The sequence below is a fragment of the Epinephelus lanceolatus genome, chromosome 23, assembly GCF_041903045.1.
Source record: "Epinephelus lanceolatus isolate andai-2023 chromosome 23, ASM4190304v1, whole genome shotgun sequence".
Lineage (NCBI taxonomy): Eukaryota > Metazoa > Chordata > Actinopteri > Perciformes > Serranidae > Epinephelus > Epinephelus lanceolatus.
In genome coordinates, this window is record NC_135756.1 from 2,860,588 (window position 1) to 2,885,029 (window position 24,442).

Consider the following 24,442-nt stretch of genomic DNA (forward strand, 5'->3'; position numbering starts at 1 on the left):
TACTCTCTCGTCCTCCACTGTCCTAAGGCGAAGGGCTGGCCGGTAACACGTTGGTGCGAGTTGTGAGCTGTAATTCAGCAGTAAATAATCCGCTGTGTGTGTCTGACTGTGGATGGTGGAGCTGCTGAATGGATTTGTGGAGTTTGTTAGTTGCAGTGGTGCCCGTTAGCAGCTAGCACCGCTTGTTAGCCGCTGAATGGCAGCAGAGCAAGCAGACCGCCAGTCAGAGTTTACAATGAACCTGGGGACAGATCCTAGTTGTCTCACATTAGTTATTTGTTGAGAGCATAAATAGAGAGACGCTGAGCTTTTCAAATGATGATCAGTGAGTGTGTGCTCGTAAATCAGCCCTTAAACCTGTCACACACTGCTGGAGACATGACTGTGTCGCTCGTTATGCTAAGCTAAGCTAACAGGCCGCTAGCTCTTCTTATTATTGTACAGACATGAGAGTGGCATCAATGTGAACATCTGACTCGGCATATTTTAATTGCTGAACTTTTTTTGTTCAGGTTTGAAGGTGAGAGGCTCGGAAATGAATGAATGCCAGTCCTCAGGGTCCTCACAAGTGTAGTGAGACAAACAGGTCTGTGTGTGTGCTTCTGTAAGATGGTTTATGACTTCATATCTCTAACACACACACACACACACACACTGGTGTGCTGTACGCCTGCGTCAGGTGTGTGAATGTCTTTTACCTCCTTCCTGTTCAAAGCTCAAAGTTCAGGCAGAAAGAGACAATCCGCAGACGCCACAAACAACAAGAAGAATTCATGTCTAAAAGGAAATATTTCTCTTAAATCAAACCACAGAAGAAGAGCTGACACGTGTGGAGGACCTCTGTGATCTAATATCTGACTCTGACCACAGAGGACGAGCAGCTTGGATAAACTCTGAGATCATCGACAGACTGGAGGCCATCTTGGAGAGGCCGACAGGTGTGTTTGAACAAATATGTCTGCTGCTGTTTGTGTCGAGCAGCTCTGAGCTGCTGCGTCTGTTTAACACCAGAAATCAGATCATTAGACACAGAAACAAAGAGTTAATTTCATCCTCCATGTTGTGGCTCAGGTGTTTTCAGGTCAGTTAGAAAGACAGACGTCAGAACATCTGGATCAGAACGGCTACATTTAGATAAAAAATCCAACTTTGTCGACTTTTACGTGCAGCTTTAAAATAAGACTTGGCAAAACAAAAATAATATATAATCCAGAACTGCAGTGATTACAGTGAGTGCACCTTCTCTGGGACATGATGCTCCTCCTTGAGCTTTAGATTTTACGAGACAATAAACATTTTAAAGGACAATGAGGCAACAACTGCAGGAACACACCGGGCCGGGATTCAAGACTGGAGCATGAAATCTTTTTAAACATTTCTTCTTTGATCAAATATTATTTAATTTAAATCAGAAAATGTTCTACTAATTTAATACATTACATATATTTGGTAAAATTTAAAAAGATGCTTAAAAACAAGTTTCCAAAGATCTTTATTTGTCATATACAGAAATAAAACAGAGCTCATTTGCAAAAACAGGTGAGAGCTATTCTTACAATGAATAAACCAGCTGCTTGACTGATATTCTTTTGACTGCACAATGAAAAAAATAATAATTAAAAATATCTTATTAATACAACCAGCACCAGTTTGACTGATATCCCCTGGCTTGGACACACAAAAACATAATTTAGGAAAGTAATGCAAATGAAGCCTTCAGAATAAAATAAGATAGAATATAAAATATATACTGTGTAGACTGGTGAAAAGATGAATGATCTGTGATGTATCCATATGGAGATTTAACCAGGTGGTGACAAAATAAAGGTAGAGTGACAACATGTATCTGTCATTATCATCATTTTTATACACAATACTTTCCTTAATCTAATGCCACATTCATAATTAATGTATTTTTATAGAGCCTAAAAGGCGTCAAATTTAATGAGGTAAAATCAAATCATGTTGGAATAAACTTAGAAAACATCCTCAATATTTTGTTTTTATTTGTGCAAGATGTTTTAAACTCTCCCGAGGTACTAATCTCCAAATGAATACTGAAGAATACTGATGGTTTTATGTGCACCATTAACTACATGAGTTAATGTTAATAACAAAACCTTAAAATTCCTTTAACAGCAATAAGAAACGTTTTTAGTTTTGTGCTTTTCTTCATACAACTGTACAGTGCTTTAAACCCCAAACAAACAATAAATGTAAATAAAACCAAAAACCAGGATAGAAAACTAAACTGGAAATTAAATGTAAGAAATAAAATTAATGTACAGAAAAACTGTCGAGGGACGTTCAGCTGAGATCTGTAAATGTTCTGAACGCATTATCGGATTATCAGACGATAGAGAACCAGATGTGAAAATATAAATGTGATGATCCAGATGAAACTGAGTTTGGAGATAATGTTTAAAGAAAAAAGGCCATGGCATATTTGATGGAGCTCCTGTTGCCTCCTGAAGAAGTCTGTTTACATGGACAAAGCATCACGCTTGTGTAACACTTATGTTCATGCTTTTCATCATGTTTAATTAATTTGTTGTAAAACCTGCAGCTTCTTGATTTCACACAAACATCACTTTCACTTGTTTCATGCTGTTGTATTAATGCAAACTGAACCTCTATTTTTCTACTTTCTAAAATCCATTTTATTTTCAAAGTTGTTCATCCTACATAAAACGATGCATCAGAATTATAACATGATTTAAATCCAGTTAATTCTTCACTAGGGTTACACTAATAAACTTATTAAAAGAAGATTAAAGCTACTAAGCTGGAAATTTAAGGGGAAATTAAAGTACAAGGAACCTATATTTGAAAAAAATCTTAAAACCGAGTCGGAGGTTATGCCTCCACCAGGTATTGTGTCTTTCTTTATTGGAAAAATAAATAAATTGCTCATAATGAGAATTAAATGACGTTTTATTCAGTCAGCCTCCAGCTTCATAAACTTAATTTCCCCCTTAAAATTTCTGATAAGTAGCTTTAAAGTCATAGAAACCTAGAAACCTTTCTTTATCAGATGTTCACTGAAACTACACGATGTTTTTTAAAGCCGCTGCTTCACATTACCATCAAATGGAAAAATTGGAAATTATCTGCGCATTTCTTTAATCACCTTTCCTCCAAAATTCAGACTGATATGATGTTTATGGAAACTCTGAGATTCCCTCCAGATAATAAAGTAAAATAAGGCTCTGTTGGTTTGACCTTTGACCTCCAGACTAAGATTTAACACTAATTTTATGTTACTCATATTAAATACTGTACTGGGATCCTGCTATTTCATTAAAACACTCCTGAAAGTTTACTGGAAATGACTTTGGTGCTCATCACAGAGAATATACACATATATAAAAATAATAATATGGTCACATAGTTGAGTCTTTAGGTGGCAGCTGCTTTTTAAAGGAATTTTCTTAAAAACAGCTAAACTTTATTTTCTAAAACAGGAAATTATTTTTAACTTCTGTAAATATACATTTTGGGAACTTAATTCTTATTTTTTGTTTAAATGTATTTTTGCACAAATTAAACTCTCAGTTTCCCTGCAGTTATTGACACATCACAGATCTGTTTGGAAGCTATTAGAAAATTAAGAATGAATTATATGTCTGTGTGTGTCTGAGAGGTTTCTTTGTGTCCCATGTTTTAACCTTGAACTCTTCATCAGTATCAGACGTGATTATTATTTCATCATCATAAACTCGTCCTTCATGACCCCGGCAATCTCATAAATGAGGAAGCACTCAGATCCTTTACTGACGTAAAAGAACCAGTACTGTGATGTTTAAGTAATCCATTACAAGTAAAAGTACATAACCAAATTTTTCGTGAATTAAAATTTATCATTATATTTTTTATTATTAATTCTGCTGAGTGAATCCACAGGTCGACGTCAGGTTTGGTAGTTTAGTCCAGTGGTTTCCAACATGAGGGGTCGGGCCCCTCCAAAGGGTCACAACATAAATCTGAGGGGTCGTGAGATGATTAGTGGGAGAGGAACAAAGTTGTGCTGAGACATTACAGGAAGGACAAACTGGTTTAATCTTTAACAAATTGTATTTAATGAGTGGATCATAGCTTAACTTTTTAAATGTAAAATCTTAGTTTGAAAAGTAACTGAAGCTTTAAAAACCTCAAAATGGCACTTAAGTACAATATTTGAGTAAAAATATTTAGTTACTTTGCACCACTGGCTGTAGGACACCGTTGACTCTTCTGTTTTGTTGTTCAGAATTAATCGTTCTATGTTTAGATATTTCAAAATGCTCTTTAATGTTATGAACATATATTAATTCGTTCAGTGTCTGTCCTCCGCCCTCCAGCAGCAGCAGCAGCTCCAGCAGGGGCCCTCCTGATACCTCCTCACTCCCCGGCTGCAGCGCCCCCTGCTGGTCAGCATGGATCCCAGAGCAGGACGGCTGCCGCTCCAGGTGCTGGGGGAGAACGAGGCGCTGCAGCAGTTCTTCAGTGGTGAGTTGTCACCTCCCATCGGTCTCATTGTGTCCACCATTATATGCTCTGATGTGAAGTTCTTTGGTTCCTGAGGAGGGTCCAAGAGTCACAGGGGGATTCATGTTGCCTTTAGGTGGTTCAGATGGTTCTTGGTATTTTTCCAAGGGCCTTTGAGGATATTTAAGTGGTCCTTCAGGCACAGGTGGCTCTTATGGACCTGAGGAGCTGCTGGAGAAAGTTCTGCTGGTCCTTGAAGAGGGCAGTTCAGGGATCAATGAGTCGAAGGTTTTTTTCACTGGTTCACTGGAACGGGTTCTGTTCTGGTTCCTGCACCAAATTTTGAGCCGTTCAGCCATTTATTTGGAACCAAATTATCAGATTTTCATTGACCTCAGGTGCGAACTGTGACGACATCAGTTGGCCTGTCAAATTCTACAGGTTGGAAAGAGATGATCGAGAAGGCAACAATCGAGACGTCAAGTTACGAATTATTGAAAGAAGAGAGTGGGCAGTGATCTTGTTAATATTTGGCCCATGCTTTTTTGCAGGTACTCAATGCAATCCGCCATCCTTCTACTACTGTTTATATCTGTTGTGCACTGTGCAACATCCTCTGTTGAGGACGCATCTTTGATTAAAATGGGACTGATTAAAACTGATGGAAACGTGGGCTGGTTCATTAGGTAGCACCAAGAATCCCGAACAGAACCAGTTCAAGAACCAGAGCTAATTTGGTGGACAAGTGGTAGAAAGGGTTCAAACAGTCCTTGTAGAGGTTCTACTGGTCTGTGGGAAAGATTGAGGGGTTCTTAAGGAGATTCAAGTTGTCCTTGAAGTGGTTCCACGGGTTGTAGAGGCAACTACATTGATCTTTGGGGGGTAGGGAAGTAGGAGATCATTCTTGTGAAACTTGGTGGGGATCCCTTTGGAAGTTTCTATTGCTCCTTGAACAGGACAGTCCAGGGGTCCATGAGTAAGTTCTAAAAGTCCTTGAGGACATTCAAGTTATCTTTGGGATATCCTTGTCATCTCTGAGTTGTTCCCAGTATTCCTCTCTAAGGTTAAAGTGGTCTTTAATAAGGTTCCAGGGCTCCTTGATTTAAGTTCTAGCTGCTCTTGAGGAGATTCAATGTTTTTTTAAGTTCTTCAAGGGTCCAGGGGTAGTTAAGAAGGTTCAAGTTATCCTTAAAGCAATTCTTGAGGTCACTGAGGAAGCAGACCCGAAGCCCATCATCCATCAGTTTTACAACAATTAGCCTCAGGGGGCATCGGCCAATAATTCAGGGGTTCCAGTGTAGCCAGCATTTGCTGTGAACCGGTCATTTTGGCTAATTTCTATAAACAGATATCTGGGTAAGAGTGCAGATACATCCAAAAAAAAAAAAAAGCTAATAAAAAGCTAAATTGTTGTCAGATGATAGTCGATGTGTTCTGAGATTGCATTTCGGCCAATGCGTTCCTCCTCTCTACACAGACTATTTGCCTGCTGCTCAAATGTGATTGGTCAATACTACTCGGACTACAAACAGAAACCGAAACACTTCTGATACCAAAATCTTGTACCGCTGCCTACAGACTCGGCATATAGATGCAGATATCTGTTTATAAAGATTACTGAGGAGGCACGATGGGTCTGAGAGAAGGATCCAGTGGTTCTTTAAGTGGTTGTATTGGTTGTCGAGGAGGAGGTTCCAGGGGTCATTGAGAAAGTTTAAGTGGTCCTCCTTAAGGAGTTTTGAGTGACTCTAGTCATCCTTGAAAACGACATTCCAGGAACCTTTGAGGATGTTCAATAGGTCCTTAAGGTCGTTCTCCTGATCATGGGAAAAGGAGGTTCCACTGTTCCTTGAAGAGGTTCAAGTGGTCCTTACAGAGATTCAAGTAATTTTAGTGAAGTTTCTACCGGTCCTTAAGAAGGTTAAGGAGATTAAAGTTGTCCTCAAGGTGTCATGGAGTCAGCAATAGTGATCCTTGTGTTGAGGTACCAGGTTCCAGGAATCCTCGCAGAAGATAAAGTTTATCTTAAGGGGATTCTTTGGGTTTATAAGAATTTTTAAGTTGTGTGTGTTTCTGGCGGTCTTTGAGAACATTCATGTTCACTGAGGGAAAGTTTCAAGGGGTTTTGGAGGAGGTTTTAGTGGTTCTTAATAAGGATCCAGGGGTCCTTGGAAGTCTCTAGAAACTCTTGAGTAGCATTTCTTTGAAAAAAGGATTGCGCCTGGAAAAAATGAATAAAAAAACACACTCTTACACTACAATTGATCCAAAATATTATTATTATCTACTTTATAATAGTTAATGCATTTATAACATCCAAAGTCGTACAAACTCTTCTTCTGACTCTAAAAATACAAAGCAGGTTAACAGGCCACGTATAGTATGCTATCTATTAGCTTATCTTCCTCTGGTTGTTAAGTCAAGAACAGTCGATAATCGTGTGTGTGTGTGTGTGTGTGCAGGTCAGGATGTGAGTGGTGTGTTGGACAGTTCTGGTGCAGTAGACACGAGCATCCTGGAGCAGTACCTCAGCAATGACATGGACCCCAACAGCTTGTAAGATTCACACACGATTCCTGATTTTAACATCTGACTTTCTACATTTATACTGTTTTCCTCCTTAGTAAAATAAGTATTGAACTTTTAAGTTGTTAACAATATTGAAAATGGAAAATAGTATGTAACAAAATGTAAAATATGAATTAAGGAAAAAACACTTTTAGAGGAGGTAGTAGAAGTAGTGATGATGGTCTCAGGGGAAACCCACTTTGTCATTCCTGAAAACACACTGTTGTACAACACACACACAAACAGCATTGACCTAGTTGGTTATCAGTTGAGTGAAGATTGTAAATACAGAAAGCTGTCTGCAGAAAGAAGAGATCACATTAAAACAATATAGAACATATTTGATTAAAAACCCAAAATGTGTGATATGTTTTTTTGTGTGTTTGTTTGTTTTCCCAGCATGCTCCCTGAGTCTCCTCCTGACTCGAGCTCGGAGGCCTGTTCACCTCCACAGATACCAGGTAGTGTTCAACGACTACTGTTGCGCTATAACTATGAGCTGTAGCTCTTTAGAAAGTATCCGACTCGTGCGGCCGTTTCTCAACACAGTGAGGTTCCTTTATTTACGTCTCCATAACAGGAAGTAACCTGGTCTAACCACTAGGTGGCAGTAGAGGAACATTATTCAAGTACAAACATTGACATAACAACTACATTGACTGCAGCAAGAGTTCTAATTAAATTTAATTTTTAATTTTAATTAAATCTAATTAGATTTTCTTTTCTTGGAAGTTGAAAAACTTCAGTCATTAAGATTTTGGCACTCAAGTGACGTTACTCTAATCCTGTGGCAGTAATACCTAATGGACTGTAGATGGCGCTAAAATTTTTTTAAAAAAGGACCATAAAATACTCAGCAACTACAAAAATGGTTGTTTTTTATTGTATTATTTCATTTACAGTATTTAAAGTACATTTGTAGCTTACATGGTTATTTTGTTTTTCTCAAGAAACTCTTAAGATTTGCCTAAAACCGTAACAAAAACGCAGCAGCCATCTTGGATTTTTAGGTTGAGGTTGGTGAGGTTCTTCTGACTTTCTGAGTTGGAAATCTGACCAGTTGAAATTTCCCAGTTCCCAAATGTAGTACACCAATAGGAAGTACTGCAACAAAGTACTCAAGAGGCAAGCTGGTGTGGCTGGCGAGCTAACCAGTAGCATGGCTAGCCAGTCAAAGTAGCTCAAGCTGGTTTACAATTTTTCAGCAGCTCAGATTCACATATTAAGGTTTACTGAAAATGAGCTAATCCAGTGAAACTGTTTGGTAATATAATGTTATTCTCTGATTGGCAGACTTCCACTATGAAGCGCCCTATTGGTCCAACCAGCAGAACACCCAGGAAGTGTTCCAGTCAACACAGCGGCCTGCCCCCTCATCGTCCTGTCGCTTTAAGAATCGAGGTCCCATCCCCGCCCACAATGAGCTGCTGACCCATGAACAGCTCCACAGTTTGGGCCTCACAAACACTTACATCAAGTCTGGGACCTCACCTGCCCCACCCCCTCCACCTGCCCCCCTGCACCAACAAACTCACCAGGTGTCCGCTCCACCTGCCCCCCTGCACCAGCACACGCACCATCTACCTGAACACACACACTACCTGAGTCCAGAGAGCTGCTTGCAGGCTTACACCCCTCCCACACCTCCTTCCCCACCAGTGCCCCCCTCAAACAGCTACGCCACACCCTGCACTGTTCCAGGTGTGGTCCCACATGTATCCACGCCCCCTTCAACCTGTCAGCTGGGCTCCGCCTCCACACTACACGTCTGGTAAGTAGAGCTTCAGCCCTGTCAGTGTTGTGAAATCAGAATGAACTTCTGAGGTCAACAGATTATGGCCAATTATCAGTCTGAAATCTGTCTGTCTCCTCCTGCTTCAGCTCCTCAGAGAGTAAAAAGAGGAGGAGATCTGAGTCTGAGTCTGAGGAGCCATCAACAGGAATCAAGGCTTCCTGCAATGAAAGTGACGCAACTCAAGGCGGCAGTGTAGGAAATGGTGTAGGTGGTTTGGGATCCTACCAGCTGCTGACTTGGGAGCAGTACAGACCAGAACATTGGAGCACTTTGTACGACAGCAGCTACCAGACAATGTGAGTATGAAACCAGTGTTTTAATTTTAATTCTGACGAGTACTTGTTGAGATACTTTGCTCCAGACCAAAGAATTGGACGGACTAACTGACAGCACCATCCTTACACCTGACCCTACATTTCCAGGTCTCCTCCTGCCTACCACGTCGACACAGATAAAGGCTTCAACTACTCTGCAGCTGACGAAGCCTTCGTCTGCCAGAAGAAGAACCACTTCCAGGTCACCGTTCATATCGGCGTGGCCGCAGAGCCACAATACGTCAGAACGTTAAGTGGGCCGCAGCAGGTCGACCACTTCCTGATAAAAGTGTTTGGGATCAAGGTTCGTACAAGACTTCCATAACTTCTGTCCACACTGTGTGACCAAACAATTATAATTGACATTGCTGGATAAAGGTAAACTATGCTAAACTCATAATCAAGTTAGCCTTCAAGCTAAGATGGAAGACATAAATGGGCATCACAAACTTCGATTGAAAAATGGTACAATTCCCAAAATGCAGAATCATTGAAAATCAGAACAGGGTCAGAACAGAGTTTGGTCCAGGATATGTTTAGTCTTTCTTAGCATAAACACTGGAGTTGCTAACCTAGCAGCAGTTAGCACAACAGCTACTTGCTGAGCAACAAGATTCTCAAAAGTCCTGAACTCATTGGGGTGTCAAAGTGAACTCTAGTGTCAACAAAGCACACCAGATTCTGGGATGCTGGTAGCTTGAACGATACAGGACACAGTATCTTGATAAAATTGATTTTCTCTTTGCAGTTTGTTCTCATGTACGTTGAGCCACTTTGGTTGCCAGAGAATCTGAAATGCCAATGAAAGTTGTGGAAAACCCAACCAGTAGGGGTCGCTCAGTAAATTCCTCTGTGTGGTACCTTTCTCTTCACAGCTGGAGTCTCCGAGCCACCAGGTGACGATTGAGCAGTCTCAGCCTGACCGCAGCAAGAAGCCCTTCCACCCTGTCAGGTAGATAATGTACAAAGCATCCCTTCACCCATCATGGCCAGTTGCACCAGCTGCTAGCTCAAATATACACGTGTTTGATACTGTTTGGGACTGGCCCATAAACTCTGTGGGACACAGGTTTGGAGTTGCATATAACATCACGTTTCTAGTCTGAAATCAAAATAACAACTTTTGAGCTTCAGCTGTAGGTGATTAAGCTAATGGTACCTCCATGAGTTAGCTGAAAACTGAGGCTATAGCCACATGTCAAAGGTAAGGCTTCATCCTCACCAGTTAGATATCCATGTAGAAAACACAGAAATAAAGAAGCAGCATATGGAGAAATTCAAAACTTGACTGGGCTGTAGTAGAAGAGAAAAAACATTGTATGTCTATTCGTAACCATTTTTCCTTGACCTCAATGGAAAACATCAAGAGGTCAAGGAAAGATGTGATGAAGAATTCATAAGGACTTAGGAAAAGACAACCACCGTGCTAAGAAAGTCCAACTTTGCTTACACAAGGTCACATAATGATGATGATGTTATTGACCTGTGTCACTGTAAATGTTGCTGCTGCAAGAAATTGTGGGATGGCATTATATTCCTTCCCTTGGTCAAGAATGGTCCAGGGTATCCTTGGCTAAAGAAGATAAGACATGAAGCATTGAGGCTCCTTTCCTTAGCACTTAGAGTTCTTATCATGGCTGCCACTGACTATTTCACCGCAGACCTGTTTTGCCCACTTATGATTGGATAATAGCAACAATAGCTGTCAGGGGTTGCTGTGTGTTTTTACCTCAGTGGCCACAGGGGGCAGTGATGAGCGTATTCTCGCTGCTTTCGGTGTTGCTTTCTGACACCATCACAGTCATCACAGGAATTTGATGTGGTTCACCTGTAACTTTTCTTTTCAGTATTTTCTACGTTATACATTAAAAAAAATGTAATAGGACAAAAATGTAATTAAATATTTTACAAACAATAACCTCTGATCCTTCAGGGTCAGTCTGCCCAGCGGCAAAATCACCAAGGTAACGCTCGGACGACTGCACTTCAGCGAGACGACATCCAACAACATGAGGAAGAAAGGCAAACCCAACCCTGACCAGAGGTGTGTGAGTGAGGTTATGAATGAATGAATGAATGAATGAATGAACAGTCAGGGCTACATGCTAACGGTGTGTTTGTCTGTAGATATTTTCAGATGGTGGTTGGTCTGTACGCTGCAGTGGGAGGAGACGAGACGTTCCTCCTCACAGCTCTGGTGTCGGAGAGAATCATCGTCAGGGTAACAACCGACTTTAATCAATAAACGTGAATCAATAAGGCAATACGTGTGAACCGCAGTAACAAATATCTCTGCCCTGTTTGTAAATCAGTCATCAGTCTCACATGCAGCATCATCTCCCTCCGCAGGCCTCTAACCCTGGTCAGTTTGAGACGGACGGGGACGCCCTGTGGCAGCGTGGGGCAATGCAGGACGCCGTGGTCTGTCAGGGACGAGTGGGCATCAACACCGACTCCCCTGATGAGGCGTTAGTGGTCTGTGGTAACGCCAAGGTGATGGGCGCCGTCATGCAGCCATCAGACGACCGTGCCAAAGAGAACATCCAGGAGGTACGACGGCAACATATTACTTAAATACTTAAATGAAATAAACATCAAAGTGGATAACTGCATTTTTATGAAATATGACCTTAGACTAATTTAGCAAGAACTGTTGCTGCCAACCTTCGCTTTGCAGCACTCAACACCTCCACTGACTAATTTCCTGAACATAAAGTAAATGTGATGCTTTTCTTCTACTGATTGTTTGATAACTTGTAACTAACTGAACACAGCTAAGTCTTGGTAAAGAACAGGAACTTTTCGTGGTGCTATCCTGGCAGGAAAAACAGCAACAGGTCGCTAAATGACAACCAGTTTGGTTATTTGTTAGTCACGAACATCGAACACTTTGCTGCCCCCTAGTGGTAGTACAAAAATATTCCAAATGTAGTTTCCTGACTGTGTATTTAAATGTTTGTTTGTCAGGTTGACTCTGAGCAGCAGCTGAAGAGAATCACTCAGATGAGATTAGTTGAGTTTGATTATAAACCAGAGTTTGCCTCCGTCATGGGAATAGACCACACCCACCAGACAGGTATGACGGTATTATAAAACAGACTAACTGTAATTTATCTGCAGGTCAGTGAATGCATCATAATCACATGATCACGTGGTGTTTCAGGTATAATAGCTCAGGAGGTGAAGGAGCTGCTGCCATCAGCCGTGATGGAGGTCGGAGACGTTACCTGTTCTGACGGAGAGACAATTGAAAACTTCCTCATGGTGGACAAAGTAATCTCCTCTTCTTCTTTTCTTCCTGACTCCAGACGTTGTTATGTTTATCTTTATCGGTTAATGTTGTTGTTATGTTGAAGATTTAACTTTAACCAACAGGTTTTTTGTCAGATAGGATGCTTTCATATCTGTTCAGAACTAAAGCACATTTATCTGTCCCCCTCAGTTAAAACATGAAATTAGCAGAGGACTTTTATTTTTGACTAACTGTGAGAGCACAACTGGTAGACGCAACAACACCTTTGGTAAAGTAGTTGGTGGCAATATGCAACCTCAAAAGCAACAGTTGCATCTGCCATAAAATGGAAAGAAGATGAAGCAACTATGCATGGTTGAAATGGGAAGTACTGTGACATTTCCACCATAAATTGATGCAGAAGAATTGACCACAATTCAAGAAATTAAGTGTTTGATGCACAAAATTTCTTGTGGGATGATCCCCCAAACCTCCTGCTTCATGTGTCCTTTCACAAAAAGAACAATCAACACCCCTGGTTTTCATTTTTGTTTGTTCTTTTTTATCTTTTTTTGTCTTCAAATATCTTTCTTTGTTGCACCAACAGTCCAGAACTTAAAAAAATCAGAAAATCTTTCAAAGCTGGAAGCAGCAGATGTTTGGCAGTTTTTGCTCCATAAATGACTGAAACAGTTCAACTGATTATCAGAAATGTTGCCCATTGATTGTCTGATGATCAACCAAAATCATTTCATTGATTAATCATTTGAATGATTTCTTTTATATTGAAAATCACAATATTTTGCTGCTTTCTCTCTCTACTAAAGACAAAGGTTTATTTGTTAGGATTGAATACCTACAGCTCCTGTGAGTCCTAGCCAGAAGCACACGACCAAACATTTGAGATCTGATGTTGTTGTCCCTCCTCCTCCTCCACCTCCACCTCCTCCAGGAGCAGATCTTCATGGAGAACGTTGGGGCGGTGCAGCAGCTGTCGAAGCTCACCGACAACCTGGACACTCGAATCAAAGAGCTGGAGGTCTGGAGTCGCCGACTGGCCAAGCTGAAGAGTCTGACCGGCAGCCTGCGCTCCACTGGGTACATTCATCCATTCATCCAATCAGAAAAACTACCTGCCCAGTTTTCATAAAACTCGGTGGAAGAGTGTAGCATGGGCCAAGAGGAACCCATTACATCTTGAAGCAGATCCAGATATTTATTACTTTCCTTAACATTTAGAGAGAGGACATTTGGCCTTGTTGGAGGTGTGTGCTCACCAAATGCTCCTCTAGTTACAACATCGACCATCTACAGTTCAACATTTCTTTCGTCCAGTGTAATTCTTTGTAATTCTCAATAAATCTTCAGACACAATTTTCTTGCTTTAAAAAATTATGAAAAATACAATAAATGGAAAAAACTGTTCTGCACAAGTTTTTTGCTGCTGAAAGGGATTCGTTAGCTTTATAATTTAAGCCCTCATATACAGAACAAACCAATCAAGCTTGCAAACTTGCAACTGCAAACTTAGGACACTTAGGCACTATACAACATCGTGGAAAAGTACTAATGAAGTGTGTGTGTGTGTGTTACATAAGAGCGGTATTAGCATGTTATCAGCACATCAATGCAAATCACAGTTCAAGGACGACTGAGTCTCTGAGGACTGCTGAGTGTTTGTGTGTGAATGAATGAAGAGCTGCAAAGTTAAAAGACATCAAATGACTCACTGCAGCAAAAAGAAATTATGAAGTGAAGTGTCACAAACTGCTGTGCTGTGGTTTTGCCCTTTGTCTGTTTCATGTTGAAAAGTATTGTGGGAAATGCAGTCAATGACTAATCGAGGCAGGTTGAAGGACAGCAGGTTCATGCCTTTACAAAACACAGCTGATCTGCGCTCAAGGCCACAGACAGTGATTGGTTTAATTATTGGTTGAAGCTCCTTATAAAACTGGACTGTTTGACTTTTGTAAGCGTTATGTGACGAGCTGTGTTGATGTGTAAGAATGTTTTTAAACTGTGAAAGTGATGCACGTTTGTAACAGATGGTAAACAAAAAATATCCACTGATTTCAAGTTCAAACTGGACTTCTTGTGTAATCTCCAACAGGATACCCAGGAAAGCCAGCAGTGTGTCGATGACACAGGGTCCTGACACATGTAAGACTGGGAAGGTTCAGAAGGAAGGCTGGAGTCAGAAGTACAGCAGCTGTCTGCAGCATAAAGTCTTCCAGGCCAGCATCTTCACCCTGCTGGCCACCATGGCTTTCTGGTGAGGCATGCTGTCGCTTTCTGATTTTACTACCGAGACATAATATGTTAAATTGAGAAAGATAAATATTAACTTGTGTGTTTGTATGTGCAGCGTCATCTCTATCACTGCTCTCTACCTACTGAATTTGAGGGAGGACGACTATAATATCTTTCCCGGCATCAGGTAAACAACCAGGTCTTTTTATTGTATTAAGAAACACCATTTTTATTTACTTATTAAAGCCTCAATCACCCAATAGCATGTAGGGAAACAATGTGATACCCTTACAACCATAAAAAGTGTAATAGCAACAACACTTTAGAACTACTACCACTGGACCAACCCAGGAACCCTCCATTAATATTCCTTTTGTGACCTCAGGGTAACTTGTTAGCAAACATACACAATGTCATAAAGATACCTAATAATACCAACTACCTGGTAACATTCTGGTAGCCATCGATAGTCACATGGCCATCACCTATTATCACCAGACCATTGGTATTTCTTTTGTAATAGTCATCTAGCAACCACCTAGTATCACCCTATCATTACTAATGCTTTTGCAAGCAGTGACATTGGACTATTGAAATTCCCTTTGTAGCCTCAGAGAAACACTCAACTTACCATACACTCCCTTAACAGTCACCTGATGACTACCTAACAATGACCTAGTGACAGCCTAGTAACCACCCAGTACCCACCTAGTAACACCCAGCCTTTAGAATTGCCTAACTACCCCCAAATAACACCTTAACAGTCGCTTAGGTCCTGTTTATACGACAACGATTTCAACTGAAAACAGTAAACTATAGTTACGTTTTGGACGATCGTTTACATGACAGCAGCGTTTTGGGTGCCTGAAAATGCAACGTTTTGAAAACGGGTTCCAGAGTGCAATTTTTTGGAAACAGCACCGTCTCCGTCATGTAAACTTGCAATATGCAATTACACGTTACTGCCCAACACTGATTATAACTATTTAATAAGAAAGTAGTATTTGGGTATAGCAAAAAAAAACCCTGCAACCTCCGGTACTGCAGCTTTACCTTACTTGATTTTGCGGCTCCTTGTGAACAGAGATCATTTCAATAACATCGTCATATAAACGCAGAAGTTTTCTAAAACGCAAAGGACAGACTTCTCCGTTTTTGGAGAAATCGTTGTCGTCTAAACATGGCCTTAAAGTCCCCTTGAAGTAACATCCTACCATTAGTATTCCTGCACTGCAACCACCTGTAACACCCTTGTAGTTTCAAAGCAACCACATTGGAAAACAATGATAAACCATTTCTGCATTCTGATATTTTAATGTTGTATCCTGTTGCCAAAATATTTGTTAGCTTCGTAATTATTGTCTCAAACTTTGCCTGCAACCTTTATGGTGTGGTCATGTTTGTGCTGAATGTTGTTCTTGTCTGTTAGTAACGGCAGCGTGGTTCCTCCGCAGACCACAGCCTGGAGCAGCACAGGTAACATACACTGACTGTGTTTACGTTCACCTCCGAATAATTATTATTCAGTGTCCTGTTAACATGGATAATCCAGAGTCTAAAGTAATATTAAATATCGAGTGAGCATGTAAACATAATCACTGACTCCTGCTAGCTTGTTTTCACCCTGCAAATATTGATCTTGACAGAAAGTAGTATTTTATTTTTCCACATGATCCTTTGGTGTATCAGCAGCAGTGCTGACTGAAAATAATCAATAAATAAAAGGTTAACATGGTAACCCTCACTTTTCTCTACCAGTCCAACCGTCCTCTCCTCCCGGCCCTTGGCCACCAGACATGGACTTCTGCGACCTGCTGTACTGTGAACAGGTGTACTGCTGCACTCCACCAGCAGGGGGCAGCACTGACTCTAATATCACCTCCACTGAATCACCTGCAGAGGAAAATTCTGATATTGCAGGTAATAACAGCTCACTGTCTACACACAATATGAATCCAAACAGGAACTCAAAATAATGAAAGAAAGCAATAGATAAACAGATGTATGTAGACCACACACCAAATACAGTGTATTCATGTTTGAAGTACGTGATGAATGACATTACCTGCAGTACTAACACTGACTTCTGCTGTAATGGTTGGTGTGTTTTTGATCTGCAGAGGAAAGAAGAGAAAAACTTTACCAGAAGCTGAAAAATGCCAAAGACTGTGAGTGTTCACTTTTTACATGTTTAACCCAAACAGCCTCATAAACACATAAACAGACGCACAGTGACTCTTTTACAGGTGGTTCAGCTGAATGGATGTAGACTTAGGAGAGTAAGGTTGGATTTTACTTAATTCTGTATGAGGACGCATCCAAAACTTTAATACATAACAAAAAGCTAGCCTGATAGAATACTGTACTACAGTCAGGGATGGGCAGTATTTCTATTACTTGTATTTAAAATACGTATTCCAATTACATTTGAGTATTTTGTAATTTGTATTTGAGGCCGATAAAAAACAAATGTAATTTGTAACAAAATACTTTTGAGTGGAGTAATTTTGTATTTAAAATACTCAAAATACTTTCTCCATGAATGACGAAAAACAAAAATAATAGGCTACACATCTTATAATATTGGACATAACAATATTTTTTACTTTTTTTTTTCAATATTTTTATCTATATGTTTTTTAAACCTGGGCCATTCAATGTGCCCTTCAATGACCTAGTGGTCTGTTTTACTGGACTGTGCATAACAACGGAAATTGTATGTTGTTGTGGTTGATGCTTGGGATGAGTATACAAATGAATTGCCTCACGTGGGATCAATAAAGTTGTCTGAATCTAAATCTGAATCAATAAATAATATTATAGGGTAGCCTACGCCAAATTGTGAGAAAACAAGCACAAATTTGCAAAAGCTGCGACCAAATTTGCTACTATCACGACATTAATGGACGAATCATGGTTGTTCTTTCTGGCATAGTTACTTGTGGTCTTTAATTGCAGCATGTAAATTTTGAGCAATTTTAGTCAAGGACTTTTTGAGTTATTCACGAAAAGCTTTGTGGACAGACCGACTCAAGTTGAAGCTGATGTTACGCTTTTTTTTTTTTTTTTAAATAAAATGTATTGGAACATTTAAATGTATTGTTTAATTTCTTCATTTCCATACAATTTAACTAAAACAATTTTTTATTCAATCTTAAAAATCAAAAGCTAATTTAATTAGAAGAAATTATTTGTAATAAATGATGAGTTGCGATAACTAGTCATATTAGATAGTTTTTTCTAATGATTCTGAGTAGACACTACTAATATGTACTCATCAAGCCTACTGCATAAAATTAAGGTTATATGTTAACACAACATGGCGTCTTTAGTTTTAGCTTGTGTAAAAACTAAAGGTTCTATGTTAATACAACTTGACTTATTTAGTTTTAGCTAATGTAAAAAGTAAAGTGGTATAAGGCAACGGGTTTCCACGCGATTTGCGAGTAAAGTCAATTAATTTGGGTTAAGAGTGCAGAGTGACCTACAGAGCTGCGGGTCGCTGCTAAAAAGAGAAAGAAAAAAAATATTTTCTGTATTTGAAAATAGAAAATACATGTATTTTATTTTGATACATTTTCTGGCACCAGTATTTTGTATTTTATTTTGATACATTTGTTTTGTATCAAAATACATTTTGATGTATTTTTGCCCATCTCTGACTACTGAAGATATGTTATGTTAGAGTGAGGACAGAGACTGAGCTGAATTTGATGAAATATCTGTGTGATATATTTTTTATAATTCTCTCTCTCTCAGGGACAAACACGACCTTACAGTCTTTAATGATCAAAGAGAACCAGCAGGTGATCGACAGCAAATACTGTCTAAGAGACGAATGTGGGTGAGTGATGAAAGACAGAAAGGAAAAATACACCATAATCACGGAATAATCAATTAAAGCCTCTCCTTTATTTATTTATCACAATAGATACAGTTAGGGTGTATGTAGTAGTAGTGTTTGTGAATTTGACTGTTTGATCTCACTGTTTCCTTCAGGCCAGGTAGATACACCTTCAGAGTTCCCATCAGCCAGTTTGTCCCAGACAACATGAGAGTCACCCTGGTCATGAAGTAAGTACTGACGGACCGTAAAAATCAAAACACCTCCATGAAAACATTTAGACACGACAACAATTAAATGTTGCACATACAAATTATAACTGTGTTTTGGATCTGTAATGAATGAGTATGATCAGTAGGAGGTTTTGGAAAAATATTGGAAAAAAGCTAATAAAGTAAAGATACAGAGAATTGTTTAATGAATCGTCATCCAGTCAACTCACACTTTTAAAATGTTCTTTGCTAGTAAAATACAAATTATTCAAACTAAAAATTTCAAATGCGTATATTTGGCATATTATGGTTAGAATTACAATAGCCTAATTAGCTAATATCTGCTCACATGACCTGTGTGGTTGCTAACAAAGCTAATTAGCACAACAGCTCATTGATGCTAATGATTAAATGTTAAATGTAACCATTAGCATCACTGTGTTAGCTAGCCTGCTGACTTGTTAGCTAGCTGCAGGCATTTAGACACCAAACTAAAAGTATTAAATTAAAAAAATATTTAACGTTTGGTTATTTTGAGTTGGTAGAATTCAAAATGTATAACTTGGATAAGGTCAACATCCACACATGTTTTACATTTCTTATTAAAATCCAAAAAAATATATAATTTATTGTAAACAACATTACCATATAATTTAAAGTTTTAGAAGTGGGACGCAGTAACAGCTAATATCCCGTTGCATAACCTGTGAGGTTGCTTACATTGCTGATTAGCACACTAGCTAGCTTATGCTACCCTTAGAATGTTAGCATTTAGAATAGGCTTTTGGTTTGATAAGTGGATTCATCTCAGTTGTTGACAGTAAATAAAACATGTTTTCATATCTTTTTATTTATTTTTTATTTCTGTGTAGCTCCACAGAGGTGCTGGTGGTTCATCTGTGCAGCCTTGATGAGTCAACGGCCTGCTCTGCTATGCTGGATATAGACACTGTCACTGGAAGCAGATACCCATCAAACACACAGGTAAATATGATGACTGACATCACCTGTTGATCAACTGATTGATTACATTCTGAGCTTTATTTATAATATACACCATTTAATGTAAAATGTTACTGTGCTCTACTTGTAGTTGCTCTTTCTTGTCCATTATGAGGTCGTAGAAAGCAAAATATTAACACATGGAAGAATTTCTAAGTAGTTATACTGATTTTTGTTTGTAGCAAGAAGTGTTAAACAGGAACATATAATATTCTTAGGAATGATTTAATTCTCTAATCTCACTCAAATGAGTTTGTTAGTTTTATTCTGTGTTTAATTCAGTGCAAGTTTTTGTACAGGTGTTTGTTTTTAGGCAATTTGTATACCACCTCTCAACAACAAGGCAATTCAGAGTGCTTTACACAAGAGAGGATATGAAATAAACTCAAGGCAACATTAAAAAGAATACATAAAAGGACCCATACACATATACAGAAGTTAAAAGGATTAAATCAAAGTAAAATGGAACATTCAAATAAAATACAAATTGTCAGATTAAACAGTAAAATAAAATAACAGTGCAGTACAAAGTGTTAGTAAGTAGTCCCAAGTTCAGTGGTGAAATGTAACCAAGTACATTTATTGTACCTGTACTTTATTTGAGTTTTAAATGTCCATGTTCTGCTACTTTATACTTCTTCAAACTGCACAATAGTATATTATGTCAATAAAATTAGCTTTACTCTTGAATTAAATCCTGAATGCAGGACTTTTACTTTTGATTAGTAATTAGAGTGTTTTTATACAGTGGTATTACAACTTAAATAAAAGATATACAATCCTTTTCCACCACTGCCCAAATTCAATATAATGCTGGGGCAAAGAGAGCCATGATTTTAAAGAACTGAGTTTTCTGGAAGTTTGTACAAGATATATGTAGTATATAATCTTTTCAACCTTAAGTTTATATTTGGAAAGTTTCAGACAAACAATGATGCATTAGGAAAGCTTCTGTAGTTAAATGAATAAAATAAGGACCGTGTAAAAACAAAACAAAACAAAACAAAAAGCACTAATATTCGAATTGAAATTATTTTAAAAGGTGTTTTCTTTTGGTACTCTTACTGAAAATGGTGACTCAGAATGATAAAAATATTTTATTTAAACAACACTCAGCAAAACATATGATCTATCCTCACAGATGGATTAAAGTACATCCATCAAACCAATGTTTCAGTACAGACTTCTGTGTGTTTTATAAATGACTGAAGGTATATTGCTCTCTGTAACAATAATAATTAAAAAAAGGATATAATATCCCATTTCTTCTTTTATGGAGCTGTGAATTCAAAGAGGTTAACAGGGCATCAGTGCATGATGGATGATGGAAAACCACACATGCACATACTGGGATCACCTGTGTGTATGTGTGTCAGTTTTGGGGTCAGTGAGGTTCCAGTCCACCAACTCAGTTTCCATTACAGTTAATAATTTAGGACGTGTGGGGAAACTCTGATGAATAATGGATGTCTGGCAGGGTTTCCCTCACATCAAGAGGACAACATGCTAATCACAGCTGCGCTCACACTAATCCAGGACATGGACACCAATCACAAACTCACACAACTGTTACAGCACAAAACATAGCAGAGGAGGAGGAAGTACTCTGATCCTTTAATTAAAGTAAAAGCAGCAGTGGAAAAATGCTCTGAAATAAAAGTGCTGTATTCAAAAAGTAAAAGTTATAAAAGTATAAAGTACCACAAGTAAAAGTACTCATTATGTAAATAGAATAATGTATATATATTATTTGATTATAATTAATGATGCATTATGCATACGCATCACTTTAATGCTGCAGCTGGTGAAAGTGGAATTATATTTAATTTCTTTATATACTGCTAGATATTCTAATCTATTGTTTCTTATATTTTTGTATTAGTGATCTGAATCTGCAAAGTAATTGTTAGTTAAAGTTGTTAAATAAATGTAGTAGAGTTAAAAGTACAATATTTACCTCTGAGATGTAGTGACAGTTTAAAGTAGAATAAAATGGAAATACTCAAGTACAAGTATCTCACAATTTTGAGGCATTTTTTAATTTAGTTTTCTATTTAACTTTGATCAGATTTACTGTATTTGCAAAGTTAAAGCTACTGTATATACTAGAACTATAATTAGTAGTTGATGAATAAATTATCAATCAACCGAAAAATAATCGGCAACTTTTCTGATAATGCATTAAGTGGTTTATTTAGTATAAATACCAAATATTCCCCCATTTATATACCCTGAAATGTGGGAATTTGTTATTTTTTCTTTTATGAGATAGTGAACTGAATATTTTTCAGGTGTGGAATATTGGTTGGACAGAACAAGCCATTTCACTTTAAGAAAATGTCACAATCATTTTTTTTACCCTTTTTTTCCAGCACCAAATGATTACTCAAAACAATTATAATTTAAAATAAAATAATCATTATCATGTAACATTCTTCAAACAAACATGCTGTGACATACTGGGTTTTTTTTTTGTGAATAACTGTAAAGCTGAATTTGTGGCTTGGTCTCTGTGTGTTTCTGCAGGGAGAACATGAGTGGCCTCTTCATGTCGCTCGTCTTTATCACAGCTCATATCACTTTCGCTCCACAGTGGCTGTAAGAAACTGATTTCTTTTCACCTTGTTTCTATTATTTTCTAATTATTATCTGTCTTACTGCAAGAAAATATTTACTAGAGCACCAAATGCGGATTAATCCAACACTTCCTCCAATTCCTACTGTTTGCTGGCTAGGAACTATAGTGACCAGTTATTTGAGGAAATTACTGAGTTTTTTGAAACATAAAACTACATATATTTGTGTTTTCAAAGATTTACATCTTCAGTCAGAACGAATGAACAGACAGGAAAACATAAATTATTGAGATGGACTAACACATTGTTGGTTCTGGTCTTTAAATTGGATTTATTGACATTAAAACATATAAAACAGGCTGTAAATTGTATTTATCATCATGTTATTAGTTAGTGAGGATGAGCTATCACAGTTTTATTGCAGTTGGAAACAAATCTACTTTTTTACTTTTATATTTACTTTTGGTAACATTACTGAATATACCTACAGGCACACAACAGCCTTTATTGTGTTGTATTTACTTTATTAATGTAAGTAATATAATAAAAGTTTCTACATGTCTTTCTCCTCAGGGTCAAGCAGACTGCAGTACTGACTATTACTACGCGGGGGCGCGCTTCACTGACTACTACTTCCATTTCTACAGACGCTGCACACACACATAGACAAACAATTAAAGATAAAATTAAAAAAACATTAAACTATTAAATGCAAATATGTTAAATATTTGCTTTTTTTAACACAAAGGTGACAATCAGAAAAACTGAAACAGAATTTCACCAATTCTGCTTTTGTGTTGTTGTTTTTTTATTGTGACATTAGTCACTTTTGTGGATAGATTGTTCTGTGTGATTGGAAAAAAAGGTTTCTCAGATCAGACACACTATATATATATACTATATCTCCCATTATGTTCTTCTGTTTACTGCCTTTTCTTCTTATGTCTTACCTGCTTTGTAAGAAAGTGATTCTGAACCCGGGGGTCAGGACTCAAAATGTGTCGCAAGATAAGTGTGTTGGGGGGAGGGGCGGGATGATCATTGTTATAAGAAAAAACATGTCTGCTTTCTGTGTTTTCTAGCTTTTCTTAAATATTGTATCTTAAATATCATGTCTTAATATTGACTTTTTTTCTCATGAAATGCTGGAAACGTTTTTAGGCCTGTGAAAATGAAAAGAAAATATTGCTGTCTGCTTGTCACAAGGGGTCACAGGCAGGCGATGCTTTAAAATGTCTAGACTTAAACTGAGTAAGTTTGAAAAATGAGTAGTTTTCTGTTTTGGTTTTTAGTCATTATCGTGAAGTTTATTTCTTGGAAAGTACTGATCTCATTCTGATGGATTACACCAGTAAACCAGTGTAAATCCCAAATTCCTGAGCAAGAATTCTGAAAATAAAGCCTGAAGTTTGATCTGAGAAATTTTGTTGCTGGTACTTCAGTTCTAGTCTCAAAGAACAAAACCCAGAGAAGACTTTCTTCTAAATTGGGAAATAGAAAAAACATACTTTTATCTAAGACTCAAGAAAAAGCAGTTATTAAAGAGCAGAATATTAAAACAAACAAGATCTAAAGTTACTTATTAAAAGAAATATTGATTAAGTTACTTCTGAGTGTAAAACTGTCGATGTGAATCTTTTCTATGAGCTGAACTGAACGTGACTGAATCCGGAACTCTTTGCTTTATGCGAAATAAAAAAATAATAAGATATGTTTAAAAATTTCATTGCATCTGTGTTGACATTTTACATTTTTGCAGTGTGAGGACCAGAGGGTCCAGTTGACCTTACGGGGACTTTCATTGACAAAGTTTATCCCCCAGCCTGGAACCCTGACCTTAATGTAAACCTAATTCTAACCTTAACCCTGAGGTCTGAACCCCAAATTAAACATTCAAAACGTGTTACGAAAGACTCTTCAGTCCCCATAATGCAGATGAGTCTCCACAATGGTGTCAGATGTCAGAGGTCCCCACAGTGTCATCAGAATCAGAATGGTGTGTATTAGTAAGCAGGGTTTTCATATACAGGGATTTGCCTAGTTGTTTGTTTCGTAAACATACTAAGAGGAAATAAAATTAAAAGCAATGCAAAACTCAAGAAACTGTTTCCCTGGTACTCCTATAAAGTGGATGAGATTAGCCTGTCTGTTCACCTACAGTGCAAGTTTCTTATTAATACAC

At 38.2% G+C, this 24,442-nt stretch overlaps 1 protein-coding gene across 3 annotated transcripts; it reads left to right on the plus strand.

Annotated features, from left to right (window-relative positions):
- The first annotated feature begins 699 nt into the window (after nucleotides 1-699).
- myrfl (myelin regulatory factor like) lies at nucleotides 700-24,359 on the plus strand. 3 transcript variants are annotated; one of them, XM_033614485.2, is made up of 24 exons: nucleotides 700-938; nucleotides 4,341-4,488; nucleotides 6,930-7,023; nucleotides 7,435-7,496; nucleotides 8,329-8,806; nucleotides 8,917-9,126; nucleotides 9,253-9,448; nucleotides 10,020-10,096; nucleotides 11,078-11,188; nucleotides 11,272-11,365; nucleotides 11,494-11,694; nucleotides 12,112-12,220; nucleotides 12,308-12,417; nucleotides 13,329-13,474; nucleotides 14,487-14,648; nucleotides 14,742-14,813; nucleotides 16,056-16,102; nucleotides 16,385-16,546; nucleotides 16,747-16,794; nucleotides 18,386-18,470; nucleotides 18,626-18,700; nucleotides 19,555-19,666; nucleotides 22,211-22,282; nucleotides 22,834-24,359. In XM_033614485.2, the coding sequence occupies exons 2-24, from the start codon at nucleotides 4,416-4,418 to the stop codon at nucleotides 22,924-22,926; spliced, it is 2,889 nt and encodes a 962-aa protein (XP_033470376.2). In that variant the 5' UTR covers nucleotides 700-938; nucleotides 4,341-4,415; the 3' UTR covers nucleotides 22,927-24,359. The 3 variants fall into 3 exon arrangements, with proteins under 3 accessions (XP_033470376.2, XP_078021462.1, XP_078021460.1); XM_078165336.1 differs by having other exon boundaries at nucleotides 4,344-4,488; XM_078165334.1 differs by having other exon boundaries at nucleotides 700-937; nucleotides 4,332-4,488.
- The last annotated feature ends 83 nt before the right edge of the window (nucleotides 24,360-24,442 follow it).

Excerpts from the sequence above, each read along its gene's own strand:
- myrfl (XM_033614485.2), top strand. The coding sequence starts at position 4,416 with ATGGATCCCAGAGCAGGACGGCTGCCGCTCCAGGTGCTGGGGGAGAAC. Across the intron at positions 9,449-10,019 it reads TAAAAGTGTTTGGGATCAAG|CTGGAGTCTCCGAGCCACCA; the intron begins GTTCGTACAAGA and ends TTCTCTTCACAG. Across the intron at positions 14,814-16,055 it reads AATATCTTTCCCGGCATCAG|TAACGGCAGCGTGGTTCCTC; the intron begins GTAAACAACCAG and ends CTTGTCTGTTAG.